Source organism: Balearica regulorum, chromosome 1, assembly GCF_011004875.1.
Source record: "Balearica regulorum gibbericeps isolate bBalReg1 chromosome 1, bBalReg1.pri, whole genome shotgun sequence".
NCBI lineage: Eukaryota > Metazoa > Chordata > Aves > Gruiformes > Gruidae > Balearica > Balearica regulorum.
The window spans coordinates 147559920-147579967 of NC_046184.1; the positions used below are offsets into that span (position 1 = coordinate 147559920).

General features: G+C 44.1%; 1 protein-coding gene across 4 annotated transcripts in view; it reads left to right on the forward strand.

Annotated features, from left to right (window-relative positions):
• Nucleotides 1-20048, forward strand: part of NPAS2 (neuronal PAS domain protein 2) — a 106125-nt gene that overhangs the window by 34561 nt on the left and 51516 nt on the right. For all 4 annotated transcript variants that reach the window (XR_012832734.1, XM_075738185.1, XM_075738193.1 and 1 more), the window contains one exon: nt 17888-17941. Coding sequence is in view for 3 of the 4 variants with exons in the window: in XM_075738185.1 (XP_075594300.1) it covers nt 17888-17941 (54 nt within the window). In the remaining variant the exon portion in view is untranslated. The remainder of the gene's footprint in view (nt 1-17887; nt 17942-20048) is intronic.

Genomic DNA, 20048 nt, shown 5'->3' on the forward strand with positions numbered 1-20048 from the left:
CGTAGCAGCACCTGGATTTTCTTTCAGGGTTTCTCATCCAGGCTTTGCCCAGCCTGTTACTGCTTATCTGTATGATTCAAAGTCATCCTAGCAGCCAGGGAATTGGAATGCAACACAAAATAGCTGAAAGCTAGCTATGAATTTAGGAGCTGTGCTAGCTGTTCGGAGATTTATTATCTTTTTTTTTTTTTTTCTGGGTAATGGGCGAGTGAGAACCTTTCGATATACTCCTGAGGACATGCTGCATAAGCTCTGATCCTGTATCTGAAGTCCAGTACCAATGGGTTTTCTCATGAAAAATGTAATTCATTCAGCTAAAAGAGAGTGAGGTTGACTTTGAAAATTAAAATCAATGCTTTGATTCAATACACATACAATTACCAGCTGTCGAATAGCATGTAATGCACTTTTACTGAAAAAAACAACAGCACAAAAGACCAGAAAGGAGGCTTTGACAAATGTCAGGATTCTCATAATGAATTTTTTTGTGTGTTTTTGAAAGCAAGATTGCAAAGTTAAGCACTGCAGATGATAGGGCATTATGCAGAGGGCGTAAAAGGACCGATAACATTTTTCAGAATACATATCACTGCTCCCTGTAATGCTCTGTTGTCACAAATATATGGTGATTAGCTATTTATCAGCATGAAAGCACATCATAAAACATTCCACATATCATTGAGTTTCTAATAATCTGTGTCACTGTGAAGATTAATACATTAAGTCAGTCCACATAAGTTCATGAAATACTTTCCTTTGCCAAGATTTATGTTGAGTTTGGCAAACAGAGGATGAAACACTGATCAGATGGGAACATCTACTTTTGTTGACTGATCTGTGAAATAACACACTTGTTTTTTCACTCTGGGGTAACACGGTTTTGAGGTGGTAATAAGAATGCCCCCGGTAGCGTTGTCAGCAATATCTCACCTGCCTGCTCTACTGCTACAGTCCTCCTTAGACTGTGCTTTGTCTGGGACATGATTTACCCACACTGGACCCCTGCAGATCTTTTTGCCATGTGAAGGCACACTGAAGACCAGCACTGCATATCAAGGTCAATATTTTCAATTTTGAATGTCGAGAGGTCAGCACTTAAATCCATATTTACTTCTCTGACTAACTACCCTTCCAAGCACCCACATGTCCTTCAATTCCAGTGATGAATCACCACCTGTGTTTCCACCGATATTTCCCCAGAGCTCCACTGTGTCTAAGGAAACACTGGAAATCATATTTGATCTAAAAGATAAGCAGCATAATTACTGTTTCTGAAAAAAACCCCCAACCAAACCAACAACAAACCAAAGAAAGAAACAAACCAACCTTAACATTGCAAAAGGGGAATTGTTTCAAATCACAGAAGACCTCTGAAAATCCATCCATGTATTCAGGCAGCTAAATATACTGCCATCACTAGCTTAAAAACCCCGTGTTTGAAAATGTTGCCCTGAGCCCACTCAGAAATACGCGGTTCAAAATGAGATTAATGATGAATCCAAGGGAAATATAACCTTCTCAGGTTAGAGTGTGACTGATGACACCCATCCCCAGTTCATGGGGGAAGGTGGGAGTTCATTTAGATTGATTTATTAATGTTTTTCCCAGAGTCAGTAAAATACTTGATAATTAATGGCACAGAAATATGAGTTCAGCTAAAATCCTCCATAAATTAAAAGTATTTAATTTAATAGTAATTTAGAGGATTTTGCAAAGTGCCAGAGCAAGATAACTGCATTTGCGGAGGAAGCAAGATTGAGAGAACTGTCTCCTGGACTGATGCAAGTAATGTATCTTTATAGCCATGCGGGTCAGAATTCAGTAGCAGTATTACTATCCTTCACATCAATATTTCCATGAAGAGAGAAAGAGAGAGAGAGAAAATATATCAGGAAAAACATTCTCTCGCATTTCACTCCTCGCTCTTTAGCAGACTGAAAATTTACTGCGTGCTTCACAGTATAGTTTAAGACTCCTCATCATTTCTCAGGATAATGTCAGTTTTAAAATAGCCTAGAACTGGACAGTGGACCAACTGAAGCACAGCTGCAGCTGCGTTGCGGTTCATTCCAGTAAAATAATTCCGAGCGATAAAGAGCAAATCCAAGGAATGCCAGCCTTTTAATGGCTTTGTGTTCCAGCTTCCCTTGACCAACGTCAGCTTAAACCCTTTCAGCCACCCAAGCGGTGTCAGCCAAACTCGAGTTCCTCACGGCCAACGCGTACATCAGACTTTGGCTGGTGTAGCAGCTCTCAACGTGCTCCCAGATATCCAGCTCCAACACACAAGACGTTATTTAAGGCAACATGGAGCCTCTGACCCGGGCACGGAATCCAGTACAGCGAAGGGGAGCGGTGATGGTGTGTGCTTGTGCGGGAGGAAGGCAGCGGGGTGCCCCGGACCCCGGGGGTGGTTTCTTTCAAGGGGAGAGGGTGCTGGCCCAGGGTGCCATGAGCAGGGGCGGGAAGCAGGGCAGGGAGAGGCTGTTTCTGCTTGAGGGACAGAAAGCCCAGAAGTGGGTTCCCAAATTGCACATCTTAGCCCTTTTGGTTTCCAGGGGTTGAACCAAGGTACCTATTTTTCTAGAAAACAGGTCAGTTTTAGACATTAATGGAGCAACATTGAAAAGGGTGGGTGACATAGACAGACCCCAATGTGTACTGTGAAAGTGTTTATTCAAATTTCTGTGCAATTTTTCCAGGAATTTAGGGATTACGGAGCGTTTCATTTCGCAAAGGTTGGTCTTACTTTTTCCTGCCCCATGTCCTTGAGAGTGAGGTGGTTAGAAACAGCAAGGTGAGAATTTTCAAAGGAGAGAGCTGTAGGGCTGGAACCAAGATTTGGATGAGTATCTCCCTCTTTTTCTCATGCCCATTTGAAAAAGCTCTGCTCTGCTTTGGGGAATTTGAGAGACTCCCTGCCACAGATTTTAGGAGAACTGGAACATGTTCAATCATGGTCAGAGGGGATAAAGTGTACTTAATTCTCTGCACTTTAGGTGGTTTACATTGGCACAGGCTGAAAGGTTTAGAGTTCTGAAGTTTACACATTCACAAAGTCTTGGTGTTCAGATTTAACATCATGTACTTTTTTCACTTGAAGTAGGAAACAATAGGAACCAGCAGAAAAGTTTTTTCAGGAACTTGCCTTTTGAAGTATCTAAAGGAAGGAGGATGAGGAGGGGAAAAAAAAACACCCTCCAAATATTTTTCTGTTTAAAAGCAAAAATCCAAGACCCAAATACCCCCAAAATAGTGTGGCAGTAGGATGAAGTAGAAGTCGTTTAAAGTGAAGTGCTGTGATATCAAATTTTATACTACCTTTGGCAGAGTTTCTATAAATTATTGTCTCTTCTGCAGACACTAAAGTTGCTACAGTTTCTATAGCCACCCTTGAGACCGCTTTAAACACACTTGACAAGGAGCAGCAATAGCATCTCTGCGACCAAACTTCCCAATCTATCCTGTGACAACAGTGTTTTTCCTATGGTCCACAAAACTGCCTTAAGGAACCCTCTTTTTGTGTGGATTTTAGCAACAGGACACAGGACTTTCCCTATTCTCCCCATCTCAACCCATTGCCCTGCGATTTACCTCTCCCGGCTGCTTCACATGAGGCTATGAGCCAGAGGACCCGACCCCAACCTCAGCTCCCTGCCAACTGCTCCTCTTTCTTTCCTCCTCTTTCTCTTTTTCCTTTTTTTTTTTGCCCCCTAAATTGAGCTGCCCTAAACAACCTTTTATTTTTGGTGACACTGGGTAAATATGTAAACTAGCAAACCCACACAGAGCTGCATTGATGCTTCACTACTTGTTTAAAGCCAGATCAGATATGCCTACAAGGGCTGAAGTCACAGTATAGGTATACATATATAGATGGGATATAAAGTACCTTACTTTCTGCAGAAGAGTTAATCCTGATTTTTTTTTTTTTAATCTGCAAAATTCATGGTGCATTGAGGGTTCAAGTTCTATTCTCCCATATGTAGTGCTCCAGTAATGGCCATGGCACTCTGTTTGAAATAAAATGTGATTCAGCATGAGTAGAGATCTAAAATTATGTCAGGGTTTTTTTCACCTCCTAGCTTTTACCCTGGTAATTATGAAAGGTAGGTAACTGTGTGCAACAACTCAAGCTTTTTGGGACACAGACACATACTTAGCGTGTCTGTATGAATATTTGACACAGATGGCAAATAAAATAGCAAGTCAGCTTGACATTCTGACAGCAAATTTTCTTGCAAGTGGAAAGGGAAGATGCACATTCAGAATGGAAAGCAGCACCCATCATAGCCAAAAGATGCTTTCCTACCAATATTGTTTGGCACAGAAGAGATATATTATTTTGCAGTTCTAACTCACGCAGTACATAAGCGCAAAGTGAATCAGCACATCAGTATTTCACTGTGGTTTTCAGAGTGTCTCTATTCTTTCTTTTCAAAGTTAATATCTGGCAGAGGCATAATTTGATATTTCGCTATGGGGCTTTTAATGACTTCTCTGTTTCTGAAACGCCACAGTTGAGTGAATATGCTAAAATTTAAGTGCACTTTACACTCTGTGGACTATAACCTGCATTTAGCCTGTGTTCAAGAGGACATCAGCCCAAGACTTTTTGAAATCTCTGTTTCATTTTGGTCAATAGGGAGAGTTTAATGTACAATATGAAGTAGGAAGATGCTGGTGTATGAAAAAAAATATAAACAAAAGCAGTTATAGTTCTCTCTCATTCCCCCTTTTCATCAGTGTAAAGCTTTTACTATGCTAATCAGCCCGGGTCACTGGAATGAACTATGGATAAAAAAAAAAAAAATTTAAAAAAATTGAGTTTTTAAAGTTCTTTCCTTGTGTAGGATCCCTAGGAGGATATATGAATTCTGAAGCCAGATCAGTTTTAATTGATCCTAAATAATCAGATTCAGGACCAACTTTATATTGAAATGAGTTCTTTCAGGCTCCGCATTAAAATTAAGCACACAGCTTAAGCTGTAAAATTTTGTTGTCTTAAGTGTTCCTCTGGATCCTCCTTTTCCAAGTCGCACCCGTCTAAAGGGATGCCTGGGACAGGGGCTATTCCCTGCGCACCGAGGGAGGGGGAGGCTGGCTGCCTTGCAAGCTCCCCACGCAGCACCGCCACGCCACATCATGCAAGACAGCAGTGTTGCACCACAAAAATAGAACATCTATCAATTACGGTTGAGGAGGCAAAACCTCCCTATAAAATTCAGACAAAATCCCCTGCGAGTGTTGAAGCCAACAGCAGAAAAAAAGGACACAAGGTGCGGTAAGCACTGATGAATTAGAGAAATTGCCATGTGGGAAGGCTCGACTTCCACTGGAGGATGATTATGCAGAGATTTTTTTCCTGCTACTGTATAGGCTTTGGGTTTATTTTCTCTTCTTCATGTCTTATGTTTTTTGTTGTGCTGACCCGTAAGAGTTATCATTACCTGAAATAAATAAAAAAAGAATAGGAAATGTGATATGTGCGGTACAGTAAAGGTCTGAATTTTTCATCTTTTAACATTTTGTTTTTCAAATCACTGTATTCCCAGTAGCACAGCAAAAATCATTTGCTTTAATGCAATTGCTAATAACGATGATATCAACACAAACCTCTGTTTGTTCGTATGTTGAGCTTATTGAATAAAGAAGCTTATCATTTATCTGTGTAGAAGCTTTTAATTAGTTTTCTGAATTTACTCCAGAGATTAATGGGCAGATAATATTCAATATATGCTTTATTGTTTTCATTTCTTTATTGAGATATCTGAATTTGTATGCTCTTCCCTCTTTGATCTTTTATGCTCTCTCTGTGTTAGTAACTGTAAAATATTTGGCTGCAAACAGACTCATAAAAAAATTCCACTAGTCCATTGCATCTGGGTGGTGGTGGGTGGTTTATAATGTAGGGCACAGCAGCAAATTCTGCTCTATCAGGGATTATAAACTGTACTCAGAAAAGACCATTTATACTGGTGTCACTTGCTGGCACTTTTCAAGATTTCCAGTAGCTGGCTGGGCAGGTGCCTTTTCCTGCTCACACACCAGATGATAAATAGTTTGTGAACTTAGGAATTTCTTTTTTATTGAGATTTCTTTTGACTTTTTCCCACAGCTGCCACCTTTTCCCCTGACCATCGCTTACAACCCAAAGAGAAGGAAATAGGTGCATCAGACCTCAGTATTAAATCATACCCCTGCAGTTCACCTACCTGGCTGATGCTGGCCAGTGCCAGCTGCTTTGGAGGATGAGGTGACACGTTTTCAGAGCGCGTGATGCAGAGCAGGCACGGGCAGGGCACTGGCTGCTGCCTGCTCGCAGTGGGGCCGTGACAAGTGCCGGTGGGGTGGGATGGCCGTGGTTGCTAGCAGAGTGCCGGTGGGCTCCCATGGCAGCCAGGCTGCTCTGACATCCCCTTGCTGCCATGCATCTGGCCAGCGCAACATGGCTCTTGTGACCCCTCGATTTCCTCCTTGCCCGCGGGACCGCTGTGGTATGGCAGTGCAGTCCCATAGCAACCACCTGCTCTCCTCCTCTTGGCAAGTCTCTCTTTCATGCAGCGGGTCGCATCCTCTGCCTGTTCTCATGGTGCGCACCCTCTTGTTGAAGTCCACGTGGAGACCCAGAGGGGGAGAAGCTTTGGCTGTTCAGGAAAAAGGGCTTTAAATCTGCAGCGGTGCTGCAGGCTTCCCTGACACCAGCCAGTATCCACAAGCAGCTGCCATCCTGGTGCAGGGGCTGTGCTCTCTTGTTGCCAGGAAGGGAAATGGAGCCCAACCTGCTGAAGTCATCTTTGCTCTTCTGCATTTCTTGCATCCTGGGAGAAGGTGCACCTTCAAAGTGCAGACAAAAGGGAAAATGGAAATCCTAAGTAAACAGTGCATCATTTTTATTAAAAATAGTGCCCTGTGTAAATATAAAGTTCAACATTATGGTTTTGTTGGCCCAGTAGGAGAAGGATTAAAAATGCTCATTAATGGGATTTAAAAGCAGGAGTTCAGTTATATTAGCTACAAAAATATAATTATCATAATTAAGATTGCAAAGCACTAATGAAGCTCTTTAATAATTATCCTTTTTCCTTGGAGATTCATTTTGTAAAACCTGATCTGAATTTTACATCACGCTGGAGAAACTTTGTAAAAATGGGAACCACTGGTAGCATGAAGAGGCTGAGAACAGCGGCACTTTGCACATCGGTGGGGACGTGCCAGCACCACAGCTGGAGCGTGGCTCAGCCTGACATAGGAGGGACTCAAGGGCTTAAGCGTTTGAGATGGTGCAAAATACAGATGCAGCCTTGGTCTGATGCTGTGTCTGAACTCTCAGCAGGTTTATGGACTCAGACACAAAATTAGGGGACTGCAACCGGAGAGCATCTGTTCACAAGGTGCCATGCAACCAGGGAGGTTGTGTGTCTCTGGCCTCCTTAAGGCTCTAGACTTAGTGGTGCCCAGCCAAACCCTGAGCTGACTGCACCCTCCTGCCTTGGTCTTGTCAGAAATGACCTTAAAACCCTGTAGGTTACATGGTTCACCTGCAAGGGAGACAGCAAGCCATACAGAGCAAGAGTCTGTATGGTCACAGTCTTGCAGGGTCCCTCCTGAAGAGAGGAGACAGCAACTTCTCAAAATTAAATGACAACAAATTGTCCGCTTTAAAATATCTCCCCAAAACAGCTTTTCATGATTCATCTCCCCAGATGATTAAATATTTAGTTCTGCTGACAGGAATATGATAGTTACTGTAGACCAGAAAATTTAATGCAGTGTGTGAGTTATAAGCAGATATGTTATCAAGCTGTTAACACAAAAGTGATGGGATTATTGTTGTTGATATCTGTATTTATTTCTTTATATTGTATAGGGATTTCCCCCCCTCCCAATACAGCAGCAGATTTAGGCCACAGCTTTGCCTCTTGCACAGGGCAGGGAAGTTGTTGCTTCTTGCAGGCTCTGTGGAGGGTTGGTTGTGTTTCCCCCATACCTCCCACCTCTGGCCACCATCAATGGCAGAGCAGCTGAGTTCCCATGGGCGTCACCATGCTGGGACACCCATGAGGACGGGGAAGGCCAAGGAGAGCACTCGTTGCCTGGCTTAAGTCCCAGTCCACTCCTTGGAGCTGGCTCCACTGGTTCTTGCTGGTTGAAGAAGCAAGCAAGGCCCCACCAGGGCGAGGAGAAGGCGAGGACAATCCTTCACCCCAGGTCCTATTAAATGGAGAGGAAGCTGCCACATCAGGTTAGGTACCTAAAACTAGAAGGAAATTTGGCTTTGTGATTAGTTTCTGCTTTCCTGCTGAAATCTCCGCAGAAACGTGTGGCCTCTTATATCAGCATCTTGCATATGGAGGGGACACCACCGCAGCTGGTGCAAATTGTGACAATTAATTTGACAGCACTGTCAAAAATTCAGAATTCCCTTCTGGAGTAAATTTCTCTGCTGTTGGTGAAATTACTCCCAGGCACAGAGACTTTAAAAGAAGAATAATTAGGTACTTTGAGAGCCGTGGTTAACAAACAAACAAACAAACAAGCAAGCAAACAGAGTGAGGGGAATGAGACCAACCTATGTCAGCTCCTGGACATCTTGCTTTATACTCCAGTGCTGCTGTAGCCTGTTTAATTGGATGGAAAGGATTAAAAGGATCTTGTCAAGGCTATTGCTGCCAGAAAAAAAAAGAGAGCAACTTTTACAACAGTCCCATCGAAAAAGACTGATTTTCTGCTTGTGTTAGCGTTTCGCAGGTAATTTGTGCCAAACAAAACAACAATCCTTGAGTTTTTGACAAATAAATCTTTAGAGTGTTATACTCTCCTATTCTGCCAGTTTGCCTGTACTGGCTGAGCATTTGACCATCAGAAGATCATAGGTCAGTTGTTATATTATTCTACTTATTTAAACATTTGTAGAAGCAAATAAACAGATTTTTATTTTTTTTTTACAACTGTGAATACTTTATAACTGAGACTATTTTCAAGGGAAGATTTCAGAGCTAATAATTACAAAATAATCTGTGCAGCTCTACCTCCACATTTAGGCCTGGATTTTGCAAAGATATACATACATGAGGGACTTCTTATAGCAGTACAGAGTTAAGCACATGTTAAAGTCTTTGTACATTTGGGACTTCTGATACTATGAGGATTAAAGTTTTATAAATACCTAAACCAGATTAAGAACATGAGAAGGAGAGAGAGAAAAATAACAGGTTTTGCAGTCAAGGGCCATTCTCATGAGAGGCATTTTTCTTCTTTTTTTTGCTAATTCTATCATAAAGTGATTTATTTTTTTAAATCGATGTCTAAAAGTGACATGACAGACACCTGACATACAGACATACAATGTTAAGATGTGTATCTCACAGTCTTTTCTCCTAGAAGGCAGGTTTATAAAGCAGGAGGGATGTCAGTGTAGGGGAGACAGTGCACAAGCTATTTGTAGCACAGAAGAGCAAAAGCATAATAAAATAGAGTTCAGGAACATGTATAATATAGGAACTAATTCAGGGGGACTGATATGCTTAGGATGTTCCCAGTGGTAGCCAGCTCAGTAGATCCTGAGTCACAGGACAATTCAGGTTGGAAGGGACCTCAGGAGGTCTCCGGTCCAACCTCCTGCTCCAAGCAGGGCCACCATTGAGGTCCAATCAGTCTGCTCAGGGCTTTGTCCAGCTAGGTTTTGAAAACCAACAAGGGTGGGGTGGCACAGCCTCTCTGGGCAACCTGCTCCACTGCCTGGCTGTCTTCATGGAGAAAAGGTTCTCCTCTCTTCTTTCTTCTTATGCCCATTATTTCTCACTCTCTCATCCTGCACCGCTGTGAGGAGCCCAGCTCCAGCTCCTCCTTGATTCCTTGTAGGAACTAGGGGACTGTAAGGTGCCCCAAAGCCATCTCTGGTCCAGACCAAACCAGCCCAGCTTCCCTAGCACCTCCTCACTGGGCAAGTGCTCCAGCCCCTGCTGCCTTAGGGGGTCTCTGCTGAGCTCCCTCCAGTTAATGTACATCTTTTCTGTGCTGGGGGGCCCAAAACCAGACACACTACCCTAGATGTGGTCTAACAAGTGCTGAGTCAAGTGGGATAATCCCCTTCCTTGATCAGGCTGTGCACTTCATGTAGCCCAGGGTGCTGTTGGCCATCCTCGTCACCAAGGCACACCACCAGTTCATGCACAACATGCTGCCTGCTGCCTACCAGGACTCCTCGGGCCTTTCCTGCAGACCTGCTGCCTGTTTAGTCCATCTCCAGCCTGTATCAGAGCCCAAGCCTCTTCACTCCCAGGTGCATGACTTGGCAGTTGTCCCCATTGAATTTCATGAGGTTTCTGTCAGCTGTTTCCTCCAGCCCCTCTGGGTTCCCCTCATGACGACAGCCGTGCCTCTGAGCATGAAGTTTACATAAGTAACATCCACTGCTCTCTCCCCATCCACACATCCTGTCATTTCATCATAGCAGGCAGTCAGGTTACTCTTGGTAAATCCATGCAGACTGTTTCTGATCACCTTCTCCTTCATGTGTCCAGAGATGTGCTCCAAGAGGACTCAATCCATGATTTCCCAGGGACTGAAGTGAGGCTGACTGGCCTGTTGCTCCCTGGATCACCCTTTTGGCATTTTTTGAAGGCAACATTTGCCTTTCTCCAGCCATCAGGGACCTCCCCTGATTCCACAACCTCTCAAAGATGAGAGATATTAACCTAGCAAGGACACCAGCAACTGTCCCAGCACCCATGGAGGCAGGTGGTCAGGCCCCATTGACTTGTATGGGTCAACTTCCCTCAAGCTCCGTTAAGTTCTCTGAGTTGACCCTCACCTGCTGCTGGTCCTTCTGCTCCTCCCTGACCCTGCCTCCAACACAGAGGCCTGGGAGACTTTGCTGGTGAAGACTGCAGCAAAGAAGGCATCAGCACCTCAGCCTTACGTGCCTTTGCTGTCACTAATTCACCTCCCCACCTATCACCAATACTGCAGCACTCCCATACTTTCCTTGTTCAACCTTTTACTACTGGTATAGCAGCAAAAGCTCTTCTTGCTGCCCTTGATGTGCCCTGCAAGTGTCAACTCTAGGTGAGCTTTGGCTTCCCTGCCACCATGCCTATACACCCAATAGAGTCGATACAGAAAGACAACACCTCCACCAGATGATTTACCATCACTTTTCACTTTGCGCATGCATAAGTTTTGACAAATGTTTGGCTGTGCACAAACTGGTAGTAACTAAGCCTGAAGCTGCCCCATGCCTCAGTTTTCTTGTTGAAATGCACCCATTAACTCCAATGCACTGGCCATGCTTTGCAAAACCCCCACTTCTACCAGAGGCAGGTGTCGTCCTGCAGGGACGCAGGGGTCTGAGCCGCCTCGTGCACCCCACGGCAAGCCCAGGTGCTTCACTGCCACGGCACATTCAGAAGGCGAGAGGGCTGCCAGCAGACCATCGCAGTCACATCCTCCTCCGTTCGTCGCATGCAGCGATGTTACCAAACTGACCTACTTTCCTCGTCCACCCACGGAAGGCTAATCCTATTTAGCATTGCTGGAAGGGGACGGGCACGCGGAGAAGTGCTCCGAGTTATACAGATGGCAGTCTTTGCTGATTAATGTTAGTTTAATTTGTTTGCCTTTCTGTTTCCAGCCGTGCGAGGGGAGAGCAGAGCAGCAGTTGAACCCGGGGATTCACTTAGCCTGTTCACTGAAGTCTGAATGGCTTTAGTCATTCAGTAATAATAATAATAATAAGGAAGATAACAAGCATGTATGTGCTGATCTTCATCAGAGATCCTAAGCGCCACACAAACTTTACGCGTTGCTCATAAGCTAGAGATAAAGGACTCCTCTCACTTACCCTGGCCATGTTCCATCACGGTGCTGCTGACGTCAGCCGTCTCATTCCTGACTTAAACTGATGTGAATTACACCACATCCATAGACAGTTTGCAGGCGACTCACCCTAAAATTCAACTGGCACCGGGGTAGAGGGGGGAAGCTGTCAAATAACACACAGCAATAGGAGTAACATTTCTGACCTACAGAAAAGAATACTTCTTCCCACTAAATGGGAATAATGTAAAGAATAAACCCAGAATATGTTCTGAGCCTTTACTTCTCTTCGTCATAATATCATAATACTCAGCTAAATTACTTGTGAGTATCTCCCTGCCATCCCCAGTTCAGAAGAGTGGAGCATTAATTTATATCAAATTCCATCATTTTAATTGTCCACATTTGGATTTTTTGAATGTGTGTTTTGCTTTAAGCCCATTACCATCTAAAGATTCATTGTACACATATGTATGAAACATGGAGAAGCCTATGAGATTCATGAAGTCCAATATTTTCTCAAAAAGTTTTCTTTTTCTTTTCTTTTTTGGAAACCTCTAAACAATTCTTCTCTAGTGTAAACAAAATGTAGTAATCTGTTGAATGCAGGAAGACTAAGATGCACACCATCAGGCAAAAACAGCCGTAACTGTAAAGCTGGACACTTACTATGCTACTGCATTTTTCTTTTACCCATAAAAACAGTAATTCCCATAATAATTGCAGCATTACATGACCCATGGTAACTGCAGACTGCTATCCTCCCACTGAAAAGTCACAGTCCTTTCTCAAATAACAACGTATATCATCGGGAAAGTGATTTTTTTTTTTTTTTTACTATCTTTTCTTAAGTTTTCTTAAGGCTACTCTGTTTACATCTTGATAAATCAATTTTGATTGCTACAGGTGGGATTGTGCTGTATTTAGTTATGGATTCCAGCACGATCTTGCAACAGTTCACAGGTTTACATCTGAAAAATAAGGATGGAGGGGCGCAGTTAAGTTGGATGTGTCTATAAATCTTTTGATTTATTCTGATTTGTCTTTATACAAATCCTTCCTCTGTGTGTTCATGTCATGGCCCTCATGGTGGGATATTCAAGTGCTTCATCCACGTCAGAGAAACATGGAACAAGGCATTTAAAATGGTTAGACTGTCACTTCTTGCCTGTCACCCTGTGACCTTTCCTGCCACTTCCCATTTGCTAATCTTTCTCTTTGCCCCCCAGCAAGGTGTGGAAGGGAAATACTCTATGTATTAGTGTGTGTTACGTCATTTCAGAGCTCTGCTCTAGCTGAGAAGAAGGGAACAGCTGTAAGTGCCAAGCCACAGCAGTGCTCCCCAGTGTGGGCAAGTGCCCACCTAGCCCACGCTGTGGAGCACCCATGGGACAATGCCATTGTCTGACCACAGTGCCCATCAGATCTTGTCCATCATCCCCGTGCAGGGGCACTGTCCCCTGTGCTAATGGGTGGCCAGAAACTGTCCGTCCTGGCTCATGCCCAGAGCCTGTACTCCCCTCTGGTGCCTTCTTCCTATGTCTTGGATTCTACTCACTGTGCGTGGGGTACCATTGCTTGCTTTCCCTTCCCAGGCACATGAATGGACCTGGCCTTTAAATCCTGAACCACTGAACATACCCTCATGCCTTCTTTGAAATGCTGAGCTCTTCGTTAACAGCCTCTTTCGTCCCCCTCAAAGAGGGAACCAGAGGCTAGCTCCCTGTTGAGGCAGCGCTCGGCGTCTTGCAGATATAACACTCAGCAGAGATGGGCACTGGAGGCTGAGCGATGTGCCTGGAAGGCACCGGGACGTGTCTCCCCTCCACCCTGTTGCTCTTTTTCTTCCCTCCTCACAAGGTTAACAGTCATTAGGGAGAGTCTGCCCAGAGGCCAGAAGTTAGTTCAAGATGTTTCTTCGCGGGGGCCCAATTTTCGGTACAACCCTTGCCCATCCCCTGCCTGTGAGAGGCTTGTTCTCCAAGTTCAATATCATCACCTTTACTTAGGACGGTGATATTGTACCAGCATCCTAAGTGGTCTGAGGGTGAGGTCCGAGGGAGGGCTCAGGTGTATTTGTAGTGGGTGGGAAGCAGCACCAGGGTATGGCAGGTAGCACCCCTCTCCCCAGGGCTGAGCATCTCCTGTACAAGTGGCTGAATAGCCCAAGCAGGCCTGTGGGGTGGTGGAGGCAGATACCCCACCACGCCAGAGAGGGGAGGAAAAACCCAGTCGTCCCCCCAGCTGCCCAGTATAGGGCTGGAGGAGCACAAGCACTATGGTTTCTCACCAGGCTTCCTCAGGCACAGCCCAGCACCTCAAATGGAGATTTACGTCTCTGATTTAATTCAGCTGAGTTAAATGAATATGATTAAAAATTCTTGTTAAATGTCAGGCTGATTTGTAGGAACTGAGATTAGCTGGCCACGTGGCAATTTAGTGGGAAATCAACAGCTGAGTACTTACATTTCAGTGTCAGTCATTTTATAGTGTATCCTTATAAGCAGTAGGACAGGAAGGAGAGAAACCAACCTCAGTGACAAAGAAAAGTAGTAGTTTAACTCACTAAAAAAATATGTTTCCAGTGCAAGATAAGGTGATCTGTGCCAGATGAATTTTATAGTGCAAGCTTTGTGTCCACTGGGAATAGACTGTATCAAAATAAACATGTGCAACCTTTTTTCTGGAGAGTCCCTGGAGCCAGCTGGCACTCTGCCTGAATTACTTCTTTCCCAAGCGACTACTCATTGTATGAATGAATGTGGGGGGGATGTTTATGCTATAATTCTCCATCTGATAACTAAGCCGGGGGTACACGGTTAACAGTTTAACCATTCTTTTGTTTCCAAAATGCCACTCTTCCCCCGCTTGTGGGTATGCATCTTTCTGCGTGTCTGTCTGAGTACCATCAGGATGGGAGTACATGAGCTTTCTCCACCTTATTCCAGGTGGTTCCCATCTTTTTGAGTAATAGCTTTTTCACTCCTTGTAGATAATGAAGATATTAATGAAGCTCCAAATGTAACTGTCACTGTTAAATACTCTGTTGGCAGGAGTTATATCATGTGGTGTTGTTACCCATAGGTTTCCAAATTCTCTTTGTTAGCATGAAAGGATTGTTCAAATTTTGAGAAATCCTTGTGCTACTTGTTTTTTATGTCACCTCTTTGCAATTACTGACTGCCTCTGTCATTGCAACAAGCCAGAATTGCCTCCTAAACCAGGCACTGATGGGGATGAGAGAGTAGATTTCCAGTTTGCTATTCGGGACCCTCCCAGTTGAAGGACTGGGAGGATAGTGTAAAACAAACAGGTTGCACTAAGCACGTACCTAAGTTCCATGCCATGGCTTTCTCCTCCAGCTGTAAGCCAGCATCTGGTGCAGCTCAGGAGAGGGATGGCAGCACCAGTTTGCAGCAGTTGTATACTCTGCCGTATCTATTTTACTGAGAACAGTTTTCAGTTCATATGGTACATATGTACTGGCAAACGCTGTTAGCAATGCTTACAATGCTCTGGAGGTTTTGCCGTGTGAGCAAACAGAAGCAAAATGACAATTAGATATTGTCTAACACTAGCAACAGCACAGCAGGTCCAGAATTTCATGTCAGTCAGTGAGAAACCTTGTTTACTGGAAGCTGGCCATGAATTGCTTTACAGATCTAGCCAAATCCTTGGCAGAACACACCAGTTAGACCTGTTGCTCTCTCATAAGGGTAGAGGCTTCCCAGCAGTGTAACGACTCCTTGATGGTTTATAGGGTAGGAAACCCCTTTCCATTAGGTACATTGTGCCCCTCCAGAGCATCCGGGGCTGAGCAGCACTGATGCTGACTGCCCCATCTGCCCCCCATCCTTCCTCAGAGCCACCCAGAGCTCTCGTCCCCATGTCCTGCTTTCTCCTGGGAATCTGTTACAACCAGAGGAGGCCTTGGTGCAGCAGAGGAAAACCTTCCGGGATTCAGAGAAAGTGACTTCTTCTGCTGACACTGCCCTGTTTTGCTTGTCACGCCCTAGATTCAACACGGATGCGCGCAACAGAGCATTTTAAGCAAAGGTCTGGCAAAGAAAGACAGCAAAATCCTAAATGCTAACTCTTGCCATATTACTGATGCATTCTTTACTCTTGAATAGCATAGGTGAACATTTTGGTTGCAATAAGTGAGCAAATAACAACAGAACCCATTGAATTTTGTCACTACATTTTAGCTGGAATTATTTGAAAATGCACTTCTTGGGCTAGCAGTGTGATTCTGGGATTGGGCAAATAACCATCTAAAGTACTTGTTAAACACTGGTAAATAAAATTTAACTGGGTCTCTAAATTTTCCTAGTCTAAAATATGGATTGTGATATGGCTGACTTGGCTGTTTTGCAAGGCCAAATAAATACATGAAAAAACATCTAAAAATTACATGGTACTATTTGTTATTTTGTTCTGTATAATAGAATTCAGCAACTTAAATTTGACAGTAATGACTAAAAAAGCCAGTCTCTCGGCCTTCATATTTCCTATTTATGCTCCTCCATCAAAGAGGTGAATGCCACGTAGTAGCTTCACCCTCCAATCAGTGACCCGTGGTTTTAACTCCTCATTACTCTTATATTTGATAAAAAATTACAAGGTAGTTTCATGTTCTTAGCTAACTGTTGAGTAATGAGCAGGTGGAATATTGCTGTAAGAGAACTAGAAGCAGGAGGAGGGAATTTATCCACTGTTCTTACTATCAAAAAGTTTTCACTCCTGTTTTTTCATAAAATGTTCTTTAAACAGACAAATTTATGTGTGACTCATATGTGGAAAATACCATGAGCTTAAATAATGCATAACAATTAACTTCCCTCCTCCCCCCCCATCCAATTGTATTCATGTCTTACATGTTGAGGACTCATTAAATGAGAAACATTGATTTTTGAAAACGAGTGTTATCATTGCTTGTCATTACACCACCGCTTTGACAATATCCAGGGTTGGTTTGTAGCAGCATTGTGCTGCCAGTTCAGAAAATATTTGTGTGGGATGCAGCAGCAGCACACGGCTTTTGTGCCCGACGTGGGCGCGAGGTGCCGTGAGAGGCTGCAGCAGCACGGGGCTGAAGTGGTTATGGCTCGAGCATCCCTTTCTCGTAAGGCCACAGAGCAAAGGAGAGGAGGGCAGTGAGCTGGTGACAAGTGTGTCTGAGGATCTCAGCCTTCAGGTGGGCTGCTCTTGTATTTTTCACTTCACCTTGCCTACACAGATTTCCTTAATTTACCCAATTTACCCCCTTTTACTCTGTGGCTTTATGAACACATCTTGTGCTCGGAGTACTTTCTCCTTACGGCTCAAACTGCTGGAGCAATTGGACTATAAACCTGACAGCAGGTCACAATGTTTTGATGAAGCTTAGCAAAGAGAGTGACGAGGACAGTACGGTCCCCACGCTCGGTGCTGGCACCACCAGGCGGGCGGTCCGTCAGCTGTTCCTGGCTGTGTGAGGGTTTTTTCACAGCGTGGTTTAGGCACTGGGATTTATGAGGACACTTTGAATTTGGGGTGTAATTCAGTATAGTTATGCCATCTCTTTGGGCTTCGGGTCAGGGCCCACAGAGGAGGATGAAGAGCCTCCCAGTAGGAAGCTCTACCTGAGGAGTCAGAGGCATCAGCGATGCTGGCTCTTGCGGTGGGGATGGGTTTTAGGGGAGCGCGAGGGCCGCTGAAAACTCCTTTTCAACTTGGGCTAGACCACAGGGTTCAGCCAGTCTGCAAATTTGCAGGAAGTAACCTCCACACCAAAAAATCACCCAGAAAGTAACTGGTTTTGTACTGTGCTGGTGCACCAGGTTGTGTCTGGGAGCCTTGATCCCTGGCTGGAGCCCCTAAGGCTAGCATGATGCTCAGGAATAACATTATCCACAATGGATGTTTCCTAAAATCAAGGACTGTGGCATAAAGCACTGCTGACACATTTATCTGACCTGGATATCATCACTCTGTTATTAAAATGAAATAGAGTGACTCTGAGATTAACCTGCAAGTAGAGCTAACAAAATGGCATTTCATAATGATTCTCGCATTCCTTCAACAGAAAAAACTGCTTAGACAATCTAATGGATGAAGATGAGAAAGACAGGGCAAAGAGGTGAGCACTTTTTCTTTTATAACTCTCTGTTTAACTTGTGATGTGCTTGATACTGTTTGTTGCTGCAGAAGCCGTTTTATCCATAATCAATTAATCAAAGAGAGAGAGAGTAAAATACAGCCAAGCACAACTTGAAAAACTGCCATCTCACAGATTCCTATTCTTGGCTACCCTGTAAGAAGAAAATAACGTAGCAATTTTTCCTGTGGAAAATGTCAAAAAAAGCGAAGGTATTGATCGTTTTCTTCACATTACTGCAGAACATGAGAACGAAGAACCAACAATGTACTCCTGCTGCTATAATACATCATCTGAGCTTCCCAAGTGTATAAAAATATGGGGGTTTTACCAAAAAAAAAGCATTTTGCAAAATAGAAAGAACTAAAGAAGTTGGTTTTTCCCTATTATGATGGTCATTTATTCAGCAATGCCTATCTCACAATAATGAAAACACCCAGAAGTTACCTTCAGAGCAGAGAAAGACCACGAAAAGTGCTGTGTCAGCCCTAAACTGGCACAAAACCTTTATTCACATACATTCTGCACTCCATCATCAAGTCCCAGTTGGTGGGAAATTGTTGTGAACACTTTGTTGGGAGGGGAAGGGTGTGTTTCAAGGCAGAAGACCCATGACAATAAAACTCTTAATAACTGTCAGATCTGACTGGCATCTGCAGAAAAGCTGTTCGGAAGCGTTGGAGGGGTTTTTTTTCTGGACACGTTATCAATACCGCAGCCTGCAGTTTAATTGCTTTAGAGAGAGCCGTGGGTTGCTCGCATTTTTCCCCTTGGTTCCCTCTAATGAGAGTATTTCCAGTCTAGGCACAACTAGTTGATCCAGTTTCATCTCTTTTGATTCCTTCTCCGCTTCTTTCCTCCCCGCAGCTTTTTCTCACCAATATAGGTCAGCACAGGCTGCAACCGAGCTCAACCGTTCCCCTTTGCTCCCTCCTCTTGACGCGTGCATGCTCAGGCTGCAGAAAGCCTGCCTTTGAGACCAGGAGCAAAGCGCTGACCTCACCGCCTCCCCTTAGGCCTGCGAGGGCTGATCTGCTGAGGCCAGGGGTCCGCTGGACCCCGGAGTCGTTGCTGCTGCTGCTGCTTTTCACGGGGGGGTTGATGCCCGGGAGAGGGCCAACACGGGGTACGGCTCTGCCCAACCATCGGCCAATCAGGCAGGCACCCCGGGATCAGGGAACAGGGGACCCCACCTTGCATCACCGCTTTGCATGCTTACAGCCTGATTATCTTCAAGATATTTGTGTGCTAACTGTTTTTTGGTTGGGTTTTTTTTTTTTTAAATGCATTAAATGAATCCATAAGACAAAAATAGGATAACACGTATCCCCACTATCAGCGATTGTCATCACCATCTGGTATGGTTTTCATGCCATTTGTTCCTGGAGGGAAATTTTGTCATACCCTGGGGCAGGCCTCTATCAAGGTGGATAAAAAAATGATAACTCTGAAAATGAAAAAAAAAAAAAAAAAGGAAATTGCTTCTTTGAATTGTAATTTAAGTACATTTAGAAATGTATCTTTAAAAAATAAATCTAAATTATCTAAATTTGAAATTAAGTTTGAAATCACAAGAGGCTTCATGCAGATCTATAGTTACTACAGCATACTGAAACCATTCAGATTCATTTAAAAGCTACAGGTTTTCTTCCGAAGCTTTACAGAGAGTCAAACTTGGGAGAAGCCATTGGCTGAACATTTTGCTGTTGTGTGTTGAAAACTGAGGACTCTCATCTGTCCCGTACCACAGGGGAAACGCTTTCTTTGTTTTCTTCTATTTGGTGTAAGAACTGGGTCCCTCAGTGCTGAGAAACAGAAGAGAGGGTGAAAAAGCCAAGAAAATTGTTCTCTTCTTTCATTTTCTGAGTAACAAGTAGGTGAGGCTGGAACTTTCTGGGTCTAACTCTTTGGGGATGGACCCAAGCCAGAGACTGGGCTTCTCGAGTTGGAAGTGTGACTAACACACGCACATCATTTACTGCCTGCTGCAATTTATTAGGTGCGTAGAGGTTGTCTTACACAGACATCCCACCCGTGCAGAGAAGAGGGTCCATCCTCTCCCACGGAGGGGCACCTGCACTCCCCCCCC